At 37.8% G+C, this 24,195-nt stretch overlaps 1 protein-coding gene across 1 annotated transcript in view; it reads left to right on the top strand.

Annotated features, from left to right (window-relative positions):
- The window catches only part of LOC125240578 (beta-arrestin-1-like), a 201,472-nt gene that overhangs the window by 142,397 nt on the left and 34,880 nt on the right, over positions 1-24,195 (top strand). The window contains exon 6 of the mRNA XM_048148531.1: positions 2,813-3,034. Coding sequence (XP_048004488.1) covers positions 2,813-3,034 — 222 coding nt within the window. The remainder of the gene's footprint in view (positions 1-2,812; positions 3,035-24,195) is intronic.

The following is a 24,195-nucleotide window of genomic DNA, read 5'->3' as shown; positions in this document are numbered from 1 at the left end:
CCAGTTTTCATGTTCGTTCAACAAGTTTTTTGGTTTAAATAGCGCCTACGTGCTCTTTGGTTCAAACAACAAGCTACTTGTCATTTGAATCGACTATATATTTGAATCAACAAGTCGATTTTACAAAAAAACAACCAGACACATATTGTTTTAAACATACGTTTGGCTGATTCAAACGGATAAACCGCAACAAGTCGAACTTGTTAAATTCACAATGCAAATTTCTCTCAGTGTGCACTTATTACAGTTATTACAAATAGCGCACTTACAAATAGTGCGATAGGGATGGCCTGATGTTTTATCGTTTATCGGTGCTGATGCTGGTTGAAATAAAATATACTTCATAATATACTACTACACCCTGTTTTTATTGAATTCCGTTAACTTTAAGGGATGGTTCTTTAGATCAAATACAATTATTTTTTCTAAGAAACTCTATAGCGTCTTAACTCTTACCATTTTCGAGTTATTAAAAAAATAAAAATAATTACTGAACACGTGTGTGACAGCCTTTACCACTTCCCAATGTTATTTGTTTTGACATGTGCCGTCAATCACTTGACACTAACTTGAATATTATTCTTAAGGGTCTCTCACACTAATTCATTTATTATGTATGAAAACGATGAAAAAATTTTTTTGCTAATTTACTTAACTAAAAGTGTTATACAGGCTGGTTTCTGATAACGAACCTAACGACATGTCGAATTTAACGGAAAACAAAAAAAAACACGGTGTATATTATGATTTTTTATTTCGAAGCACCTACTTCTTTTTGATTATATTTTTTTATTTCCGCTACCCAAATAATGTTCTCTGTATTTTACTTTTATATTAATATCATAGACAACCTAACTTAAGACGAAAGATGAATAAAGGATTTATTACTCTAATCTCTAACCTTGCGAACAAAAAAAGACTAAAAAATAACGCTTAAAAAATCCAATTCCGTAACCAAAAATAATTTACCTAAAACCGGAAAAGTCTCGTTAATGGGTCGCCAGGGACTTCTTGTTTCGTTGCAAAAGTAATATGCTTTTAAAAAACGTTACTTGCCCGATCCGGTAGAAAACGTTTAAAAAAGACTTCTAAGCCAATTCAAATACTCCAACAGCGACATCAGAACGATACCCAAATGATTCCACTCCTCAGCGTTACTGTATACGAGAAAGAGTACTCGTATCATACAGTATAGTCACTCCCTGCTTCCCGCTGAAAGCGCCGCCCATAGGCTCTCGGTTACCTCACAGTTACCGCCTGTCAAGAACGCGACCAGTCGACCTGTCTTATCTCACTCATACAAGCATGGTACGCGTTAATCTACTAGTACACGACCTAAGACTGTGTACGTAGGAACGCGCTTCTTTCTTATATTTGATGACTGTCCGAGGTGTGCCGGCGTCGAGAGTTCGCCAATACGGCTACGGGCAAGCACGAGCGAAATGCACGGTATCCGAATGGCATTATTCAGGTGTTTTGATGATAGCAGTGCAAGTTAGAATTGGCTGTTCGGTTGCCGTGGCCTGATACTGTCGACGAAATAAAAGTGGAACAAGCCTGACCATGCGTGTCAACTGCACTCTAGTTTAGCCAATATTGGGAAGGTTGACGACAGTTTTTTGTACACGGCTATTGCGCATTGGTTGGTATTATAAAAACTTGATAAAACCAATAAAATACAAAAAAAAAAAAAATTGAAAAAATCCCTATCGCACTATTAGTAAGTGCTATAGGAACGGCCAGATGTTTTATCATTTATCGCGCGACCATAATTGCCTGCCTGGGATACAACCGGTTGTTCTCATCGATCAAAGTCAGCTCTGCAGTTTCATCTAAGTTTATGGCAGAGCAACGGAAATAAAAATAGACATAGTTCTAAACTATTGGGAAATAGTATTATGGATTGTGGGCATTTGGAATAGTTATTTTTGATACGAGATAACAAGTTTTGCCCTAGTTTTTTTTTATCATAAATACTATATTTAACATAAGTTTTATACATTTTACTTAAAATAATTTGATTGACAGGTATCGGAGCGAACATAGTGCGTATGAGCATCAGAGTGTTTCTATAATCATTTTTTTAATTAAACCTTCAATATGCACAAAATCACATAAATAAATATTATAGGACATTCTTAGACACATTGTCTGAGTCCCGCGGTAAACTTAGGAAAACTTGAGTTTGTTACAAAAATTTACATTAAAAACAATTGTAAGCCTGTAGAAATAAAAAATAGGTAGGTACAGTCGGCCAAGAAAGTGGTCTACCAGTTTTGACAAAAGTTCCTGCGAGCTCTAACGATCACTAAGGTGGACTTGAAACATGACATGACGAAAGTATCATATATAGAGAGAGAGCAAGTGTCACTTGTCACTCACATAATATTATTGCAACGGGAAATCGACCTTGTTGTCTCATGACGTTCAAACGAACCTCAACCTTACGGCCCAGCCACGACATTGGTCTAAGCGCGGCAGCGGTGAGCGGCATCCATACGTGTGAATGAAAAGTCCCATCGCTGTGTCTCGCTTCAATGTATGGCCGCCGCTCACCGCTGTCGCGCTTAGACCAATGTCGTGGCTGAGCCGTTAGGGTGGTAAACCACCTTTTTGGTCGAATGTACATAAATTATACTCTAAGGTCCACTTGCACCAACCACTTAACTCAGGGTTAGTGGGCTGTCAACTGTCAAATTCCATATATAATGGTGAGTTAACCTTTGAGTTAACCCTCCATTTTCGTTGGTGCAAGTGGCCCTAAGTAAATAATAAACAGTTTGACAAATACTCATGATAACTTTGTCAGCAGCGGAGAAAGTCGACGAGAAGGTGTCGCGGCGCAACATGGTGCGCATGGGCATCAGGGTGCTTCAGGGAGCGTCGCGCGCCGCCGCCGCCGCCGCTCTGCCGCCGCCCTCGCCCGCGCACAGCTCCTTGAGCGCCTTGGCTCATTACCAGCTGCTGAGGTACGCCGTATTAACTGTAGACGCCATTTTAAGTTTAGAGAAGGTGTCGGAGTGCTGCAGGGCGCGTCACGCTGCCGCCGCCCTCGCCCGCGCACAGCTCCTTGAGCGCCTTGGCTCATTACCAGCTGCTGAGGTACGCCATATTAACTGTTGACGCCATTTTAAGTTTAGAGAAGGTGTCGGAGTGCTGCAGGGTGCGTCGCGCTGCCGCCGCCCTTGCCCGCGCACAGCTCCTTGAGCGCCTTGGCGCCTTGGCTCATTACCAGCTCCTGACCTGAGGTACGCCGTTTTAACTTTAGACACCCTTTTAAGTTTAAAGAAGGTGTCACGGCGCAACATGGTGCGCATGGGCATCAGAGTGCTTCCGGTGCCGTAGCCGAATGACATTTCTGCGCCACGAAACGAAAACGAAACACCGCGAAAGGTAGTCTGGCTCTGTCGCGCTAATACGCAAGAGCGAGAGATATACATCTACGAGCGTTTCGTTTCGTGAGCGTTTGTGCCATCCGGCTACGAACCCAGAGCGCGTCGCGCGTCGCCGTCACCGCCGCACTGCCGCGGCCGTCGCCCGCGCACAGCTCCTTGAGCGCATCGGCTCATTACCAGCTGCTGAGGTACGCCGTATTAACTTTAGACGCCATTTTAACTAGGTAACACTGTCAGCAGCGCAGAAAGTCGCCCAGGTGTCACGACGCAACATGGTGCGAATGGCCATCGGGGTCTCGACGCAACAACTTGCTATTGCAAGTCTAGACATTACCATAATAATAGACCCGTAGCTGTTTTATCTCATCCTTACTAAAGCGTAAGCATGATCATTGCGGCTCTGGCTGTGTGTACATGATGCATTATTATGATGATGATGCTTAAAATTATACCTAGATATTTTTCTGGCAGGAACGTCAAGTTGTTAGTGCTTGACCAAATAAAAACATCGACAATTCTTTTATCCATAAATAGTCTTGTCTTACATAAGGCTATTAATTACCCATAATAATAATAATCTCTTAGTCTCGACCAACATCTTAAGAGACTCTCGCTAGGTGGCTGGATCAAGGGCCAGATGCAGAAGGCGGTGATCTTGGACACGGCGCGGATAGTCCGACGGTTCCTCTCTCTGCAGCCCTAACCACCGACAGCTGCCCTGCCCCGCTGCTGGCGGCACCCTAGGTTAGGTTTTTTTATAATGTGTTTATATATTTTGTATTGTTTTGTATGGGGTTTTGTATTTTACTTTTATAATCATATTAAAAACCTAACCTAAGAATTAAAATGAATAAAGAGAATATTTTTTTTATTATTATTAGGAGCCTGTTGTGTCCCAATGCTGGGCAAAGACCTCCCCCCTCTTTTTCCAATTTTCCCGATTTCGGGCAGTTTCGGGCCAGTTATTAAGGAAGCAATCCAAGTCGTCCCGCCATCGCCGGCGGGGTCTGCCGGATCCTCGCGTTAGGCCGGGTTGCCACTCTGTGGCAATCTTAGCCCACAGCTCATTCGGCTTGCGGCAGACGTGTCCAGCCCAATCCCACTTTAGCTTGGCCGCTTTCCGAGCCACATCGACAATTTTTGTCTTGGAGAGCAGCGTAGTGTTCCCCGGATACGATCCATTAATTTTACGCCTAATATGCTGCGCTCCATAGCTCGCTGGCAAACCCCGAGTTTGGACCTCTGAGACGCTGTCAAAGACCAAGTTTGTGCACCGTAGGTGAGAATTGGAAGTATGCACATGTCCATGAGTCTCCGCTTGAGTGACAATGGGAGATCACCTTTCATCAGATGTTTCATGGACCAATAGCTCCTCCAGGCGTTTCCAGTCCGTCGTTCGACTTCCTTCTCTTGTCGCGCCTGGAAGGAAACTAGTTGGCCCAAGTAAATGTACTCCTGGACATGTGCAACAGATTCTCCGTTTATCTGAATCCTACACGGGGTGCTACAATTGGTCATTAGCTTGGTCTTCGACATATTCATCTTAAGTCCAACCAACAAAGAGAATAATAATCTCTAAAATCATTTTCATTGTGAATAATTTGTTGCAATTTTTAAAGGGTGTTTTCGTGTTGGGCCCATTTCTCGAAGCTACAAGTTACAATTTACAAGTGGTAGTCAATGTCTAATATGACAAGTTGGAAAGAGACTTCCGCTTGTAACTTGCAAATCCCAGTTTTGAGAAATGGGCCAAGGGTCTTATACTGTGACTGTGACAGGAGTTCATGAGTTTCAACTTAATAACATTGATACGAGAGTCACAGTGTAAAAAAATGAGACCCTGAAAATTAATACGTAGCATATTTGACATTCATATAAGTAGATTTTTTGATTCAGTAGAATATTTTACTTTTACAATTTCTCTGAAAACATATCAAAGGCATCAGGGCTCCGTGAAAATAAGTTTTTTCTTCATAGAGTAAAATCCTTTTTACCAAGAAAACAAAGCAAGGACATGTTTTCATAAACAATGTAGGGCTTTCATATATTTGTTTCAACAAATATTTAGTAAAACTTATATGATCTGTGGTAAAACCAACCGGCTGGCTACGGACTAGCAAGTTTGTGTCATGTTTCAAGTACATTGTACATCAATTCGACGATATTTCCTTCATATTAAATTTTCGTTTCATTGTAACACAAAGAGATTAAGGCCAAAATCGCGTGTACAAACACTGTGCGGTACTGTGTGGCGACACCAGGAGCGCATAAATCGGGTCGTGTTTGTTGTTGCCAGTCATTCAGCTTCAGGCGATCGGGTTTCCGACAAGGTGTTATTCGGAAACGCATTTTCCATACTTTAACCTCGCGCGCAATAATTTACTTTTACCAATAGATGTCGCTGTGTGTGGAACACTCATATCCTATAGGATACAATTTCGGGTCGAGGCAGGTGCGTCCTTATGTTAAGTCGAAAATGTATCGTTGTCGAATTGGTTTGATTAATGGAATTTAAGTGAAGATATTTTTGAAATTTGAAATATGTTGAAATTGTCTCCATTGTCATATCTCATATATTGTTGTATTTATTAGTATATGTAGTCTATCATAGCTTTTATATTTGTAGTATATGTATTTTATTTTATTATATTGTACATGTTCTGTTATTCTTTTTTTTTTTGCACCACCCGTAAATTTTAATCCGATCGCCACTCGACTATCTGAAGGTTGTCTATAAGAGACCGCTGTTTTAGCGATAAGGCCGCCTGTTGTTACCTACCACGTTGTATCTGTTCTGAATTATGTTTCTTTTTTCTTCTGTAGTGTGCAATAAAGTATTCTATTATTATTATTATCCTTTATTTATTTTGCTTCTTAGGTTAAGCTTTTTATAATATGAATATAAAAGTAAAATACAAAAACACATACAAAACAATATAAAAAACATAAAAACACATTATAAAAAACCTAACCTAGGGTGCCGCCAGTAGCGGGGCAGGCCCCAAGCTGCCGGTGGTTAGGGCCGCAGAGAGAGGAACCGTCGGACTATTCGCGCTGTGTCCAAGATCACCGCCTTCTGTATCTGGCCCTTGATCCAGCCACCTAGCGAGAGTCTCTTAAGATGTTGGTCGAGACTCTTCGCTATGAGACCGTTCGCTGAAACGACTATCGGAACAATGACCGTTGATTCAACATCCCACATGGCGGTTATCTCGTGAGCCAAGTCTAGGTATTTACTGGACTTGTCCTTCTCGGCTTTCACGAGATTCTCATCATGGGGGATGGTGATGTCAACGAGCACTGCCCGGCGTTGCAGTCGATCTATTATCACAATGTCAGGCTTATTGGCTACAATAGTCCTGTCAGTGATAATAGATCGATCCCAATAGAGCGTGGCACGACCATTTTCGAGAACTGGCGCAGGTAAGTACTTGTAGTACGGTACTCCGCGGTCCACAAGGCCGTATTGAAGAGCAAGTTGCTTATTATTATTATTATATTTTTGTGACAGGCGGGAAACTACGGAACCCTACACTTAGCGTTCTGGGCCCTACTCTTGCATACGACCCGCCTGATGGCTAGCAGTATACTTAGCCTATGGACTCTTGCAAATTTAAACATGCACCTTGCCGAACATAACACTCCGCAGTCCACCCCGTCACCTTGTTGATCTCTGGCCACCTTACTAACCGGTAATATGAATTTGTATTCTTTCCCAGTAAGGTCTAATGTCATTTGGCTGCAGTATTCTGTAAGATGGAGGTATGTACAAGTACACCCCCTATCGGGCTCTGCACATATGATTTTGGGGCCTTTAGAAGCTTCCACATTACAGTTAACTTTGATAGACCAATAGGGAGGTCAGTGGCCACCTCACGGGACGCATTAAATCTTTAAAACTTGCTCGTGCACGAACGACAGTCCGCGAAAAATTACTTAAGGCGCTACAGGAGAGATCAATTCTTCATACAAACGTTCTCGACTATTTCCTCCCTGGTTTTTGCAGATAGAGCAATGATTTTTTCAACACAGATTATTATTATTCTTATCTGTGTTGAACCGTTTTGATTTTTTTTATATTCTTATTTTTAAAGACGCTAGAGCCCATCGAAATTTTCCCAAAACGGTCTTATTGATTATGGCCTAAAAAAAGGTGTGGTATTCAAAATTGGTGGCAATTAGCCAAAAAACTAAACGGTCTGACACAGATTATTTCACTGTTATTCAGATTCTCAAATGTCGTTACGATTGATTAAGTTTTGAAGAAGGAAACAGTCGAGAGCGGAACCTCCATTTTAAAGATTTTTTCGCAATATCTTTTAACTGAGTTGTTCTTAATGGACAATATTTTTTCGATAAATCTAGTTAAGAACACTAGTATAGTAAACTATAATTCCCAAATTGAAAGGGGGCCCCTTTCAATTTTAGCAATTTTAGCATTTTCGCCTTAATCGTCTTAAACGAAATCCCAAGGAAAACGTGATTGATATTAGAAGTGTCATTTTATCTTGTACAAATGAGTCACCTTAGCAAGGTAATCTTTGGCGTTACATTGTTACCCATTTTCTTTCCCGAATGACGCCTATAAGCCTCATGTTGAAATGCGTCGTTAGCCGTTTCACGTAGACGTTATTGTGTTTTGCTTTGTGCGGCTGCTATTGGTATTTGGATGAAGGTGACATTTCAATCAATTTACAGCGTTATTGAGAACAATGTAGACCGACATCTATAGTATACATAGTACCCGTAACTTATCACTAAAATGTAATTAAATGTATGGTAGATATATCGTTTAATTATTTCGTATTTACCGTTTATTGAAAACCATGTTAAAATAAATATAAATCCGCTCCTTGTGGCAAGAACAGTGAAGTATTTATATAAGTGGATAGATTGAAAGCTGTTACTATGGTAATGACGGCTGATAGAGAGGAATGGAGGAGAAAGATCTGCTGCGCCGACCTCAAATAATGGGAAGAGGGCAAGATGATGGAGGGAATGTTGATGATGATGATTTCATTTAGGAGGAATTCATGGCGAAACAAGCTTCCCTTTTTAGGGTTCCGTAGTCAACTAGGAACCCTTATAGTTTCGCCATGTCTGTCTGTCCGTCCGTCCGTCCGTCCGTCCGTCCGTCCGCGGATAATCTCAGTAACCGTAAGTACTAGAAAGCTGAAATTTGGTACCAATATGTATATCAATCACGCCAACAAAGTGCAAAAATAAAAAATGGAAAAAAAAGTTTTATTAGGGTACCCCCCCTACATGTAAAGTGGGGGCTGATATTTTTTTTCATTCCAACCCCAACGTGTGATATATTGTTGGATAGGTATTTAAAAATTAATAAGGGTTTACTAAGATCGTTTTTTGATAATATTAATATTTTCGGAAATAATCGCTCTTAAACGAAAAAAAAAGTGCGTCCCCCCCCCTCTAACTTTTGAACCATATGTTTAAAAAATATGAAAAAAATCACAAAAGTAGAACTTTACAAAGACTTTCTAGGAAAATTGTTTTGAACTTGATAGGTTTAGTAGTTTTTGAGAAAAATACGGAAAACTACGGAACCCTACACTGAGCGTGGCCCGACACGCTCTTGGCCGGTTTTTAAAACCTTGAGTTGTCAATTCAAAGTTGTAAATTGCGTTTTACATCAAAGAATCGCACTTTTGGACACTTTAAAGAGCGGGCGTAACAGCATTAATTTTAAGGGAAGCGCGTATTTTAGGCTGTACCCTGGCAAAGTTTTATTTGACTTTGGCCTTTTTAAAATTTTCTGTGGTACCATTTTATTTTAGTGGACAAGAGTCAACTGTGAACATAAATTATTATTTGTTTTACAAGGGGGCGATGTTGATAGCCGAGCAAGCGAGAAATTGCAATATTGGTTTGGCAAGTGGAATCTTGAGCGTTGTGAGGGTTTTAAGGCACGTTGTATTTATTAAACGATTATGATTCAAAGTCTTCATTAACGGTCAAGTCGACAAACCAGATGAGACTGTCAAGTTAAAAGCATTTGTTAGTCGTATACCTCGAAATCAAAAAATCCTTGTAGCTTTTCACCTATAATATTCGCGTTTTGCCGCGATATCGTATTTTGTTGTAGCGTATAATATCGATGGTATATTTTGTTACTCACATATATTTTTAATATATTTTTACAACAGTAGCAAATTTTGATGTAGCATTATTATCAATAGCCTATTTAGTTAACCGCATGTATGTATTTTCAATAGATTTTTACAACAATAGCAGATTTTTACGTAGCGTTTATCACTAATAGCCTATTCAGTTAGCTGCAAATGTTTTTAGTCGCATTTTACCTGGGTTGCATATTGTATTGTATTAATGATTTAAAAAAAGGCTATATCACTGGGTTATAATAAATACGTGATCGAATGGGCATATATCAACATCAACATTTGCATTCGTAATTATTTTATTAGTAATATCTTGGTAATATCATTGATATGCACAACGAGGTCATATAACCAGGAGAAAAACTACAAATGCAAAATGCATTTACAGAACAAAACTATAGAGGTAAAGTGCTTAAAGTGCTTAAAATATCACAATATCTAATAACGCATTACAAACAAATATCTATTGAGGTGAAAAGCGACTACAGTGAAGAAAGGCAGGAAAATAAATATACTATAAATTTTATACACCATTGTAATTGGCGACCAAAAATCATACTACAAGAAAAAAATACTGTTCAGATATTTTGAGATCGCGGCGAAACGCGAATAGGTGAAAAGCTACAAGGATTTTTTGATTTCGAGGTATACGACTAACAAATGGATCCTCCCTCATGTCAAAAAAATCACTGACATAATGAACTTTATGCCTCGTAGTTAAAAGTCAGAAAATGTTGTTTTCGAATATAATGACCTGATGCACAATTTTTTGCTGTTTTTAAGTCATAATAAAATATGGTTATACTCGTATTTTATTTCGGTTAATTGGACACTATTGGACAGTACTTAATCATATAAGACAGACTTTAAAAAAGGGTCAAGTAGCCTATAAGGGGGTTAAACTTTTAAATAAAATAGAAGATCTAACCCTTCACAACCTTCAGTTCCATCAGAATGATTTGCAAACAAATTTGGTCTATTTATTTACGAAAATTGAGGACGAGTAACAAACTCCGTAAAGGGCGAGAGCAAAAAATAGGTCCTTGTTTATTTTAGGAGTTTTCCCCGTTTAGGTCTTTAGGAAAAATACCGTTAAATTGAGGTACTTGAATATGTGTTGCTTACTACAGAACACATTCAATATGATTTCTTTGGCTCTCAGAGGATTTTGAGACCTTAACCTGGCGTATAAGCGATAAATGACAAGACATCAGGCCACCCCTATGTAGTACTAAATTGTACTAAATCTAACCATAAATTAAATATAACAAGATCATAAGATCCCATACATTAAAATGCCACCGCCTACGAACGCGCTTACACTCCACCACACATAGATGGCGCCACAAAAAAAATGTCTTGTAGCTTTTGATTATACTTGTAGATGGCGTTAAGTGTCACTTTTGACATAGATTTACGGCTCGGAATTGACACTTAATGCCAATCTACAAATAATCGGTGGCAACAAGGCATTTTTGTGGCGCCATCTATGTGTGGTGGAGTGTAAGCGCGTTCGTAGGCGGTCGCATTTTAATGTATGGGATGGTATGATCTTGTTATATTTAATTTATGATCTAACGTACTTATTTTTTTTTTTATTTTTACCAATATGACATTTTAATTAATTTTTTGTTCGCACTGCTTGTTTCCATTTTATTTGTAATTTTTTATTTTATTATTTCTTTTGTAACGATCATCATACGAATAGAATAGAATAGGAGTTAGTGCACTAACTCCTGAAGTATACCGCACCAGGATTTCTTGATGTACACCCGCCATTCTGACGATCACGATATATGATGAATCTAAAAATAGTAAAAGTATCTGTTAAAATGAATAACTTAAAATACAATTTTCTTTTAAAAAGCACAGAAGACTGATCGATGTCATGAAAACAAGTAGATCGATTGCGTTCTACCCCCAACGTTTACTCCTCTAGATTGTACCGATTCCGCCTTCGAAAATTGCACCCTAGGGTCCATTACACACGCCGAGCACGACGTACATATTGATTATTTAAGGGCGCGTTAGACGCTCCGATCATGACGCCACATTTCCTTCGGTGTGTGGGTGGCGCTTATTTAAATTGTGAATACTGAGAACGATGGTGATTAATCGGTCGGGCGAGTGTCAATGTCGTGATAATGCACAGTGTAGGATTGTATAGAAGCAGAGGGTGCGAGTAGAATATAATATTTTATGGAATTTGCATTTAATCATGTCATCCTCCTTGCGTTATCCCAGCATTTGCCACGGCTCATGGGAGCCTGGGGTCCGCTTTAACAACTAATCCCGTGATTTGGCGTAGACACTAGTTTTTACGAAAGCGACTGCCATCTGACCTTCCAACCCGAAGGGTAACTAGGCCTTATTGGAATTAGTCCGGTTTCCTCACGATGCTTTCCTTCACCGAAAAGCAACTGACAAATATGATATGACATTTCGCACTGAAGTTCCGAAAAACTCATTGGTACGAGCCGGGATTCGAACCCGCGACCTCCGGATCGAAAGTCGCTCGCTCTTACCGCTAGGCTACCAGCGCTTTTTTTTAAATCATGTGATACCAAATTTGCATCGTGACTTTTGAGGTCATAGTGCACAACTTTTATTACTGGAGCTGAAATCGTAAAAAAAAAATGTCTGTTTCGTACATTTCGACTGACGTGATGCTGCTCATTACTAAATATAATTATATTACTTACTTCCATTACTTGTTTCTTTTAAACCTTTCATATATTACTTGTTTCTTTTAAACCTTTCATATATGTTCCCTGAGAAAAAAAAAACGAAAAATCGGTACCTTTAGGGTGTCTTTCCACCAGAGATGCGCTACTATGTGTTTGATATCCACCAATCAGCTAAGTCAAACCCATTCCCACCAGCGCTATGATTTGTAGAACAATGAACATGATTGGTGGATCAAACAAATCCACGTAGCGCATCTCCCTTGCAGTTAGGCGCAATTACAATGTTACAGCGTGTGGAATTTTACGCGGCGATGCAGACTGTCCCGAACTCGCAGAAAGAATTGTCAAACTTAGTGTTCCATTTGTGCCCAAAAATCTACTATTTAATACCGCGAAATCACAACCTTTTAGCAGCCCCAATTACACGAACTGTAGCGCATAGTAATTCACCAGCTGTGCGGGCTCTAAAACAGTTGAACTCGTTTCTGTCATGGGCACCAGAATGTGATGTGTTTGCAAGCAGATGGATGATTGTGTATCAAATGTGTCTGCGGTGTTGTGAGGTGATGGACGAAAGGTGATCGTATTTTATATATGTTTGTTTCTTTTGTTAATCACCTAATAATATTTATAAAACTGAATTGTCCAGTGCTTTGGTTTCGACTAGTAATGCTGTAAATTATGTTTACAATAAATACATCTCTGGTGGAAAAGCACCCATAGATCGTCCGATCGGAGTCGAACTGTCTAGCGCGCCTCTTAATACAGGCGTCCATTGATGAAACAAGGGTAGGTATGCAATAAAGAGTAATGAGCCGGGAAAATTAAACTTTCAGGTCAATTCGTGTCTAGAGATGGGCGGCGGGAAAATACCCGGGGTAGATATCGGGTATTTACCGGGTATTTACCCAATCTACCCGATATTTACCTTTTCTACCCTAATGGGTGGGTATAAATAAATATTGTAATAAAATGGATCATAAATTGAATTTAATCGTGAAAAAATGTTTTCTTGGTATTGTATAATATATTTATATTTTATTAATATAGTTCTATAAACATTTATCGAAGTATTTGTATTGAATAAGGAATTTGTTAAATATCATTGACATGCTTGCGTGTTAGTTACCTCCTCCTCCTAAACGGCTGAACCGATGGGGATGAAATTTTGTGTGCTTATTAAAGTTCCTCTCAAGTAACAATTTCTGGTCCTATAGTGGTCGAGGACACCAAATTAAACCACACTAAATGGTCCTATAAATAGTCTATATTGGTACTGTAGAGCCGATTTGGCGCAATTATGCAGCCATTTAGTGATATAATAGGCCTATAGCAGTATCATCCGTGACGTTTAAGGTCTATAATGGTGATGTAATGATGACTTGTGCTAATTTGTTGACATAGAGGACACAGTAACGCTATTATAGTATCAATTTATGCTATAGTAGCATTTGAGATTCCGTTATACAGGTTATTTTGTTCTATAATAGCAGTTGCCGTCCCTTTTAATGCGAAATTTCTAAAATAATTTAATGTGTGTAATATTTAACAAAAACTGTTTTAAACGAGGAACTTAACGAAAAGTGGCGTGTGAACTTGTGAAGTTTAGTGTCAATTAACATAATTTGGATTTCGTATACTTCCATCATTAGAATCATCATCATCATCATCATCATCATCATCATTACTGCAAAAAGGTATGCGATGGAAATTTTACCGTTAAAAGAATATTAGTTTAATGGAGTATTTTAAATGCGCCCTCGATTTATACATGTTTTGAATAAAATAAATAAATATAATTCAATACAATAAAATTATTGGCACCATAGTTTCTACTATGGATCCAAGAAGTAAAACATACGCTTTTATAGTTCGACTATATCACTTATCATACGCATTCACTGCCATAAGCCCGCCATCGTGGATTCAATTAGGGTTGCATGAGAATTTAACTATGATCCAGTTTAACTTATAAGTTCTTTATATAGAAAACAATACTTGTTTTCAATGTTTTACTATAGAAAGATCTTTTAAACAGTATTAATAAATGTGGTTTTCTTTTTAGTATGACAAATCTAAACTACAATTGGTCGCTATGTGTATTTTTAAAGTTAATTTCTAGAAAAATACTGTACGGAACCAGATACCGCATCTTTGGCCTGATTTCATAATTACGATGTATAAACACCATAAAGCAGCCTTTTAAGGTCAAAATTGTCATTTAAAAGTAATCGTTTTCTACTCTTATATATCTGATTTGGTTTATAACACATATAGTAAACTCAGCTATAACGCTATTGTGTTTTAAAAGAGATACCGAAACCATTATTCAACAGGTCTGTGATATTTAAAGAGTCATTGTGGCGTATACGGCGATGAGATATAAAAGGCATTAGAAAACGACTATAACCTTTTCAAAGCTATATAAACGTATCCTGAAAACTTCATTATACAGCAAAATAGCTCTATAATGGTATTCATATAACTACTATACAGTGTTAAATACTATAGCAGTGTTTTCGAAAGCCACTATATCCAAAAATAGTGGTATAGTTAGGTTTTAAATCTGTTAAAACACAACTACTAAAAATACTATAAGCGGCTTGTTGGTAACCTTAATAGCGCAAATTGATAGCATAACAGTGATTCCTAACACTATTATACAATAATATTGTTCTTATTTGATCCTGTTATAGACCAGGCCTATAGCGGCTCTATAAAATGGTGATATAAACGTTTACATCACTTCCTAATAACACCTTTTAGCTGTATAACACAACAACTATAGCGGCTTGTCGGGAACCTTAATAGCGCAAATTGATTGCATAACAGTGATTTCTAACACCATTATACAGTAATATTGTTCTATAATAGTCATATTTGATCCTGTTATAGACCAGGCCTATAGCGGCTCTATAAAATGGTGATATAAACGTTTACATCACTTCCTAATAACACCTTTTAGCTGTATAACGCAACAACTATAGCGGCTTGTCGGGAACCTTAATAGCGCAAATTGATTGCATAGCAGTGATTCCTAACACTATTATACAATAATATAGACCTATAGTAGTCATATTTGATCCTGTTATAGACCAGGCCTATAGCGGCTCTATAAAATGGTGATATAAACGTTTACATCACTTCCTAATAACACCTTTTAGCGGTACAAGTTTATAGAGCTAAAAGGTGTTACTGGAGGCTTTTATACGACAGGCGGTCACGCCGAAAACATTTATACGACATCTATAGTAGCTTTTAGCGTCGAAAACCAAAATTATAGCACTAAAATGTTACTTGCTGTTTGTTTGGTAAAGCCTACTATCTAGCCGAAGTCCAGTATCTAGCCGAAGTCACATAGTAAGGCATTATTACAGTCCGAATTCAAAGCAAGTGTTAATTAAAATCACACATGGACGTGGCGCTTGTTTAGCTAAGTACAAACTAAAGTATAAGTATCCCATAAATAAAAATAAAAAAAAGTAACTGACCGGTCAAGTGACTTATTGCACCCTTTCAATACGGATGCACCTACCTGGCGTTTTGCAAAGCTGTGACCTCATTGGCTAATGAATTTGAATTTATCTGTCCACCGTGTTTTAAGTTAAGTAAGTTATTTGAATACTTAGTGGGCCTAAAACATCTGGGGAATACAACTTTTTAATTGAATGTGGTAAATTACACATGATATATGGAATATTTGGAATCTCTGTTAACATTTTAATATTAGTTAGTCAAATATATATATTTATTTTAGTAGAAAAATATATTTCAGTCATGTAAATTAAGAATAATCTTTAATTTCATAGATTATTTTTTATACCCGCTCATTTGGGTAGATACGGGTAAATACCGGGTAGATTGGGTAGATATGGGTATTTTCCCGGTATTTACCAGTCAGCGCCCATCTCTATTCGTGTCCTTCTCCATTCCGATCCAGGAGTTTCAAATACTTGGACATATCAAATTTGTGTTTCAGACGAGTAGGTATTCAATTTAAAGCGGTCATGTTAAGCAATTTACGGCTTGGGGAATTACAATAAATTATACCTTACACCAAAGACATATATAACTCCGTATAGACAGATAAAGTCTAAGAAAAAACCGACCAAGAGCGTGTCGGGCCACGCTCAGTGTAGGGTTCCGTAGTTTTCCGTATTTTTCTCAAAAACTACTGAACCTATCAAGTTGAAAACAATTTCCCCAGAAAGTCTTAAGACTTCCTACTTTTGTGATTTTTTCATATTTTTTAAACATATGGTTCAAAAGTTAGAGGGGGGACACTTTTTTATTCCTTTAGGAGCGATTATTTCCAAAAATATGAATATTATCAAAAAACAGTCAGTCCCCACTTTACATGTGGGGGGGGCTACTCTAAGAAAACATTTTTTTCCACTTTTTATTTTTCCACTTTGTCGACGTGATTGATATACATATTGGTACAAAATTTCAGCATTCTAGTGCTAACGGTCACTGAGATTATCCGCGGACGGTAGGACGGACAGACAGACATGGCGAAACTATAAAGGTTTCATAGTTGACTACGGAACCCTAAAAACGTACCTCAGTACCATACAGAAAAAGGTACGGTGGCCTAGATGGCATTACACCTTTGTGGTACGCTCAGCTAGATGGCGCTAATATTAATATTTGACATTTTAACACATATCAAGTGAGATCCAAAAGTGTCGAGAGATGGCAGTCTATGCACTGTGATTACACATTTTACTTCGACAGTAACTCTCTATAATACTCGATCCTCTTTGTCAATTGTAACTAATCCATTTTTTACATTATTACACTATGATGTTGAGTTCTATATGCATCCACTGAACACGCCTGACCCATATATAACCGGTGGACACTCTATTTAATAACGCAAACATTGTAAAACATGGAAAAAATAAACCAGTTACGTCCCCAGTCGAGATTTGCCCCGCTGTACCTTACACTAAACTTTACAATATTTGCAAGATTCGTATAGGTTCATCACATTCCACAAGATGCCAGAATACAATTTAAAATCGCACTATCATACATATTTCTTACACCTTAATAATAAATACGTTTTAACAGAATACTTTTGCATGTTAAATTTATCTTGTTATTTAATGCATGTTAATTATAACTAAGATGTAATGTTTTGAAAAGAAGTGGACCTTGTGTTTCTTGCCGGTCCCATAGTGGATACCCCCCTCTAACTGAGAGAGGACTGAAATTTGCTCGAGGCTGAGGCGTAGGGTCAGGGACTATCCACACACAGGCGACGCGTGTCTTAAGACGCGGAACGGACGTCAGCGCCACACCGTCAAGTGTAATTTAAAAAACGTCTCCTCAGTACATTTTGTATAGGAAGGACGTAAGACGCGCCCCAGGCGACGCGTCGCTTTATTTGACGTTCATATGCGCATTGTAATATGCTAATATGCCTACTTGGGAGATAAATATTTCATTTTCATTTTCAGAGATCTGAAATTACTCTGAAACATTGTTAATAGATAATGTTATCTATTCCAAACCAAAGCACAAATATCATTCAGATTGGAAATTTTGAATTAACTGTAAACTGCGAATCATAATCCAAGTTATCAACAGAGTTTTAACAAGAGATAAATGTACATAATAGTACATTGTGCAACAAGGGGAGGAAGTTGAATATTACTAACGAGAGTAAGTTTAATCGCGACGGCTTGCCGGAGCGATTTAAAGACTCGAGTTTGTAATATTCATACTCCCCGAGTTACTCGTACAATGTTTTTCATCACACTCGCAATGTAAAAAATATGTAAATAGATGTAAAAAAGTTAAGTACGGTACAAGTTATTTCATTATTCCCTTGGGAGAACGATTTTTCTATAACTCACGCTCCGCCTCCGTGCAAAAGCACATTTAAAGTGCGGGTGTGATGAAAAATAATTATATTATTATGATGCAGACTTACATGCAGTTATTTTTAAATTTAGTAGCAGCATAAGGCACTGGTCCCTAAAAGTCCACATTGTGCCCAATTCAATTGTAAAAAATATGTATTCGGTTTTGATGTGAACCAATATCATTCTTTAACAAAGTGTCTCAGTATTCTGCTTATTGTAGTTAAAATAAATAAGACGGACTATAAAAGGCCAGTATGTAAAGGCCTTTTAGGTATTTAAAAGAACTTCAACAAATAATTTGTAAATTTTCGGGTAGTTACAACATTTATCGGCTAACCAACCAAATACAAATTCCACGCGGATTTGTCACTGAGCGACCTGTTTTTAAGACGCTACAGGAGCGAAATTGCTAAAATGGAAAGGGCCCCCCTTTCAATTTGGGAATTCTAGTTTAATATACTAGAGTTATTAACTATATTTATCGAAAAAAAAATGTCCATTAAGAACAACTCAATTAAAAGATATCGAGAAAAAATCTTTCAAATGGAGGTTTCGCTCTCGACTGTTTCCTCCTTCAAAACTTAATCAATCGTAACGAAAGTTGAGAATCTGAATAACAATGAAATAATCTGTGTCGGACCGTTTAGTTTTTTTGGCTAATTGTCTCCAATTTTGAATACCACACTTTTTTTTACGCCGTAATCAATAACACCGTTTTTGGAAATTTTTGATGGGCTCTAGCGTCTTTAAAAATTAGAACACCAAAGAAATCAAAACGGTCCGACACAGATTATTTCATTGTTATTCAGATTCTCAACTTTCGTTACGATTGATTAAGTTTTGAAGGAGGAAACAGTCGAGAGCGAAACCTCCATTTGAAAGATTTTTTCTCGATATCTTTTAATTGAGTTGTTCTTAATGGACATTTTTTTTTTCGATAAATATAGTTAATAACTCTAGTATATTAAACTAGAATTCCCAAATTGAAAGGGGGGCCCTTTCCATTTTAGCATTTTCGCTCCTGTAGCGTCTTAAAAACAGGTCGCTCAGTGACAGATCCGCGTGGAATTTGTATTTGGTTGGTTAGCCGATAAATGTTGTAACTACCCGAAAATTTACAAATTATTTGTTGAAGTTCTTTTAAATACCTAAAAGGCCTTTACATACTGGCCTGTTATAGTCCATCTTATTTATTTTAACTACAATAAGCAGAATACTGAGACACTTTGTTAAAGAATGATATTGGTTCACATCAAAACCGAATACATATTTTTTACAATTGAATTGGGCACAATGTGGACTTTTAGGGACCAGTGCCTTATGCTGCTACTAAATTTAAAAATAACTGCATGTAAGTCTGCATCATAATAATATAATTATTTTTCATCACACCCGCACTTTAAATGTGCTTTTGCACGGAGGCGGAGCGTGAGTTATAGAAAAATCGTTCTCCCAAGGGAATAATGAAATAACTTGTACCGTACTTAACTTTTTTACATCTATTTACATATTTTTTACATTGCGAGTGTGATGAAAAACATTGTACGAGTAACTCGGGGAGTATGAATATTACAAACTCGAGTCTTTAAATCGCTCCGGCAAGCCGTCGCGATTTAACTTACTCTCGTTAGTAATATTCAACTTCCTCCCCTTGTTGCACAATGTACTATTATGTGCATTTATCTCTTGTTAAAACTCTGTTGATAACTTGGATTATGATTCGCGGTTTCCAGTTAATTCAAAATTTCCAATTTGAATGATATTTGTGCTTTGGTTTGGAATAGATAACATTATCTATTAACAATGTTTCAGAGTAATTTCAGATCTCTGAAAATGAAAATGAAATATTTATCTCCCAAGTAGGCATATTAGCATATTACCTACAATGCGCATATGAACGTCAAATAAAGCGACGCGTCGCCTGGGGCGCGTCTTACGTCCTTCCTATACAAAATGTACTGAGGAGACGTTTTTTAAATTACACTTGACGGTGTGGCGCTGACGTCCGTTCCGCGTCTTAAGACACGCGTCGCCTGTGTGTGGATAGTCCCTGACCCTACGCCTCAGCCTCGAGCAAATTTCAGTCCTCTCTCAGTTAGAGGGGGGTATCCAGTGTATCCACTATGGGACCGGCAAGAAACACAGCGGTCCACTTCTTTTCAAAACATTACATCTTAGCTATAATTAACATGCATTAAATAACAAGATAAATTTAACATGCAAATGTATTCTGTTAAAACGTATTTATTATTAAGGTGTAAGAAATATGCATGATAGTGCGATTTTAAATTGTATTCTGGCATCTTGTGGAATGTGATGAACCTATACGAATCTTGCAAATATTGTAAAAGTTTAGTGTAAGGTACAGCGGGGCAAATCTCGACTGGGGGACGTAACTGGTTTATTTTTTCCATGTTTTACAATGTTTGCGTTATTAAATAGAGTGTCCACCGGTTATATATGGGTCAGGCGTGTTCAGTGGATGCATATAGAACTCAACATCATAGTGTAATAATGTAAAAAATGGATTAGTTACAATTGACAAAGAGGATCGAGTATTATAGAGAGTTACTGTCGAAGTAAAGTGTGTAATCGCAGTGCATAGACTGCCATCTCTCGACACTTTTGGATCTCAGTTTTGACAATTTGGCTTATTCTTAGCTTGATATGTGTTAAAATGTCAAATATTAATATTAGCGCCATCTAGCTGAGCGTACCACAAAGGTGTAATGCCATCTAGGCCACCGTACCTTTTTCTGTATGGTACTGAGGTACGTTTTTAGGGTTCTGTAGTCAACTATGAAACCTTTAGGGTAAGATGGTTGACAGTGGATCACTCAATTTTTCGGAGGCCATATCTCAGGAAAGGTTTGACATATTTACATTTTGTTTGGACTCTTATATACATCATTTATTTAAGATTTATTGTGTTGTGGTTTAAAAGCTACACTATGAGACATGTATGGTCACTAACGCTTTTTAAAAAAAATGGAATTTGATCCACTGTGCAACAGGGGGTGTGAACAATGGATATACCAGTGGTCCACAGTGGACCAAAGAGAATCATATCAGAAAGATAAGGGGAAAAAGAATGAAACAGAACATGTATTAATTTTTATTAAAATAGTCAATACTAAATATCAAAACCTAGTAACATAGGTGTACTGATCATCTAACTAAATGATCCAATTTCTAAGAATTTCCACTTTCGGCCATACAAGCTTAGTAAACAGCCATACAATAAAACAAAAATAAATATTTCTTGTTATCTAACTTAAACTTTATAATGTAAGAAAATTAGACCAATAATTATTATGCGTATATAAATAATTAACTACTCAAAATGCTTTTATGGGATCAATATTTCTGAAATGAACATTTTTGACCATACAACATAAGTAAGAGCCACATAAAAATAGTCTTCCAAGATTTTTTTATGGCAGCCTATGCTTTTTCCACTCGTTCGTTTGGTATTCCGCCTTCTTTTCTACAGGTGACACTTTTTCGCAGCAGTCTGTAACGTAGCAATGTGTACTAAATCTGACCCATTGTGTACTTGACCCATATGACCCAATGTCAACCCACACGCCAAAAAAATTAAATAATTAAAAACAAATACAAAAAAAAATATTTATAGCGGAAAATGTTAAAACACACAATAGCTTTTTAATCAAGGTAGTAATAAAAACGATAACAAGACATTCAATGGCATATAATTCGAAATTATACGATAAATTCCAACTTACGTAAATATGCTACCCGCGGAGTGATATCACGTTCACACCTGCACACAACGTTCTGTTCGCGCGGTCCCCTTGGGCACTGAGCTAGTAGGTACGTGTTGGCCAGAGGTATCCACGGCGCGTAATAAATTAATAATAGTGTATTTGGATTCGTCGTAGTGTGCGTGACCTATTGTGCACCAGCGACCCACTGTCAACCACCTTACCCAATGCTGAAATTTTGTACCAATATGTATACCTATCAATCACGTCGACAAAGTGGAAAAATAAAAAGTGGAAAAAAATGTTTTCTTAGAGTAGCCCCCCCCACATGTAAAGTGGGGACTGACTGTTTTTTGATAATATTAATATTTTTGGAAATAATCGCTCCTAAAGGAATAAAAAAGTGTCCCCCCCCCCTCTAACTTTTGAACCATATGTTTAAAAAATATGAAAAAATCACAAAAGTAGGAAGTCTTAAGACATTCTAGGGAAATTGTTTTCAACTTGATAGGTTCAGTAGTTTTTGAGAAAAATACGGAAAACTACGGAACCCTACACTGAGCGTGGCCCGACACGCTCTTGGTCGGTTTTTTCTTAGACTTTATCTGTCTATACGGAGTTATATATGTCTTTGGTGTAAGGTATAATTTATTGTAATTCCCCAAGCCGTAAATTGCTTAACATGACCGCTTTAAATTGAATACCTACTCGTCTGAAACACAAATTTGATATGTCCAAGTATTTGAAACTCCTGGATCGGAATGGAGAAGGACACGAATTGACCTGAAAGTTTAATTTTCCCGGCTCATTACTCTTTATTGCATACCTACCCTTGTTTCATCAATGGACGCCTGTATTAAGAGGCGCGCTAGACAGTTCGACTCCGATCGGACGATCTATGGGTGCTTTTCCACCAGAGATGTATTTATTGTAAACATAATTTACAGCATTACTAGTCGAAACCAAAGCACTGGACAATTCAGTTTTATAAATATTATTAGGTGATTAACAAAAGAAACAAACATATATAAAATACGATCACCTTTCGTCCATCACCTCACAACACCGCAGACACATTTGATACACAATCATCCATCTGCTTGCAAACACATCACATTCTGGTGCCCATGACAGAAACGAGTTCAACTGTTTTAGAGCCCGCACAGCTGGTGAATTACTATGCGCTACAGTTCGTGTAATTGGGGCTGCTAAAAGGTTGTGATTTCGCGGTATTAAATAGTAGATTTTTGGGCACAAATGGAACACTAAGTTTGACAATTCTTTCTGCGAGTTCGGGACAGTCTGCATCGCCGCGTAAAATTCCACACGCTGTAACATTGTAATTGCGCCTAACTGCAAGGGAGATGCGCTACGTGGATTTTGTTTGATCCACCAATCATGTTCATTGTTCTACAAATCATAGCGCTGGTGGGAATGGGTTTGACTTAGCTGATTGGTGGATATCAAACACATAGTAGCGCATCTCTGGTGGAAAGACACCCTAAAGGTACCGATTTTTCGTTTTTTTTTTCTCAGGGAACATATATGAAAGGTTTAAAAGAAACAAGTAATGGAAGTAAGTAATATAATTATATTTAGTAATGAGCAGCATCACGTCAGTCGAAATGTACGAAACAGACAATTTTTTTTTACGATTTCAGCTCCAGTAATAAAAGTTGTGCACTATGACCTCAAAAGTCACGATGCAAATTTGGTATCACATGATTTAAAAAAAAGCGCTGGTAGCCTAGCGGTAAGAGCGAGCGACTTTCGATCCGGAGGTCGCGGGTTCGAATCCCGGCTCGTACCAATGAGTTTTTCGGAACTTCACTGCGAAATGTCATATCATATTTGTCAGTTGCTTTTCGGTGAAGGAAAACATCGTGAGGAAACCGGACTAATTCCAATAAGGCCTAGTTACCCTTCGGGTTGGAAGGTCAGATGGCAGTCGCTTTCGTAAAAACTAGTGTCTCAGTATTCTGCTTATTGTAGTTAAATATAAATAAGACGGACTATAAGACGGACTATAAAAGGCCAGTATGTAAAGGCCTTTTAGGTATTTAAAAGAACTTCAACAAATAATTTGTAAATTTTCGGGTAGTTACAACATTTATCGGCTAACCAACCAAATACAAATTCCACGCGGATCTGTCACTGAGCGACTTGTTTTTAAGACGCTACAGGAGCGAAAATGCTAAAATGGAAAGGGCCCCCCTTTCAATTTGGGAATTCTAGTTTAATATACTAGAGTTATTAACTATATTTATCGAAAAAAAAAATGTCCATTAAGAACAACTCAATTAAAAGATATCGAGAAAAAATCTTTCAAAAGGTTTCGCTCTCGACTGTTTCCTCCTTCAGAACTTAACACTTTC

The sequence above is a fragment of the Leguminivora glycinivorella genome, chromosome Z, assembly GCF_023078275.1.
Source record: "Leguminivora glycinivorella isolate SPB_JAAS2020 chromosome Z, LegGlyc_1.1, whole genome shotgun sequence".
Lineage (NCBI taxonomy): Eukaryota > Metazoa > Arthropoda > Insecta > Lepidoptera > Tortricidae > Leguminivora > Leguminivora glycinivorella.
This window is presented reverse-complemented; position numbering and strand designations above follow the sequence as displayed.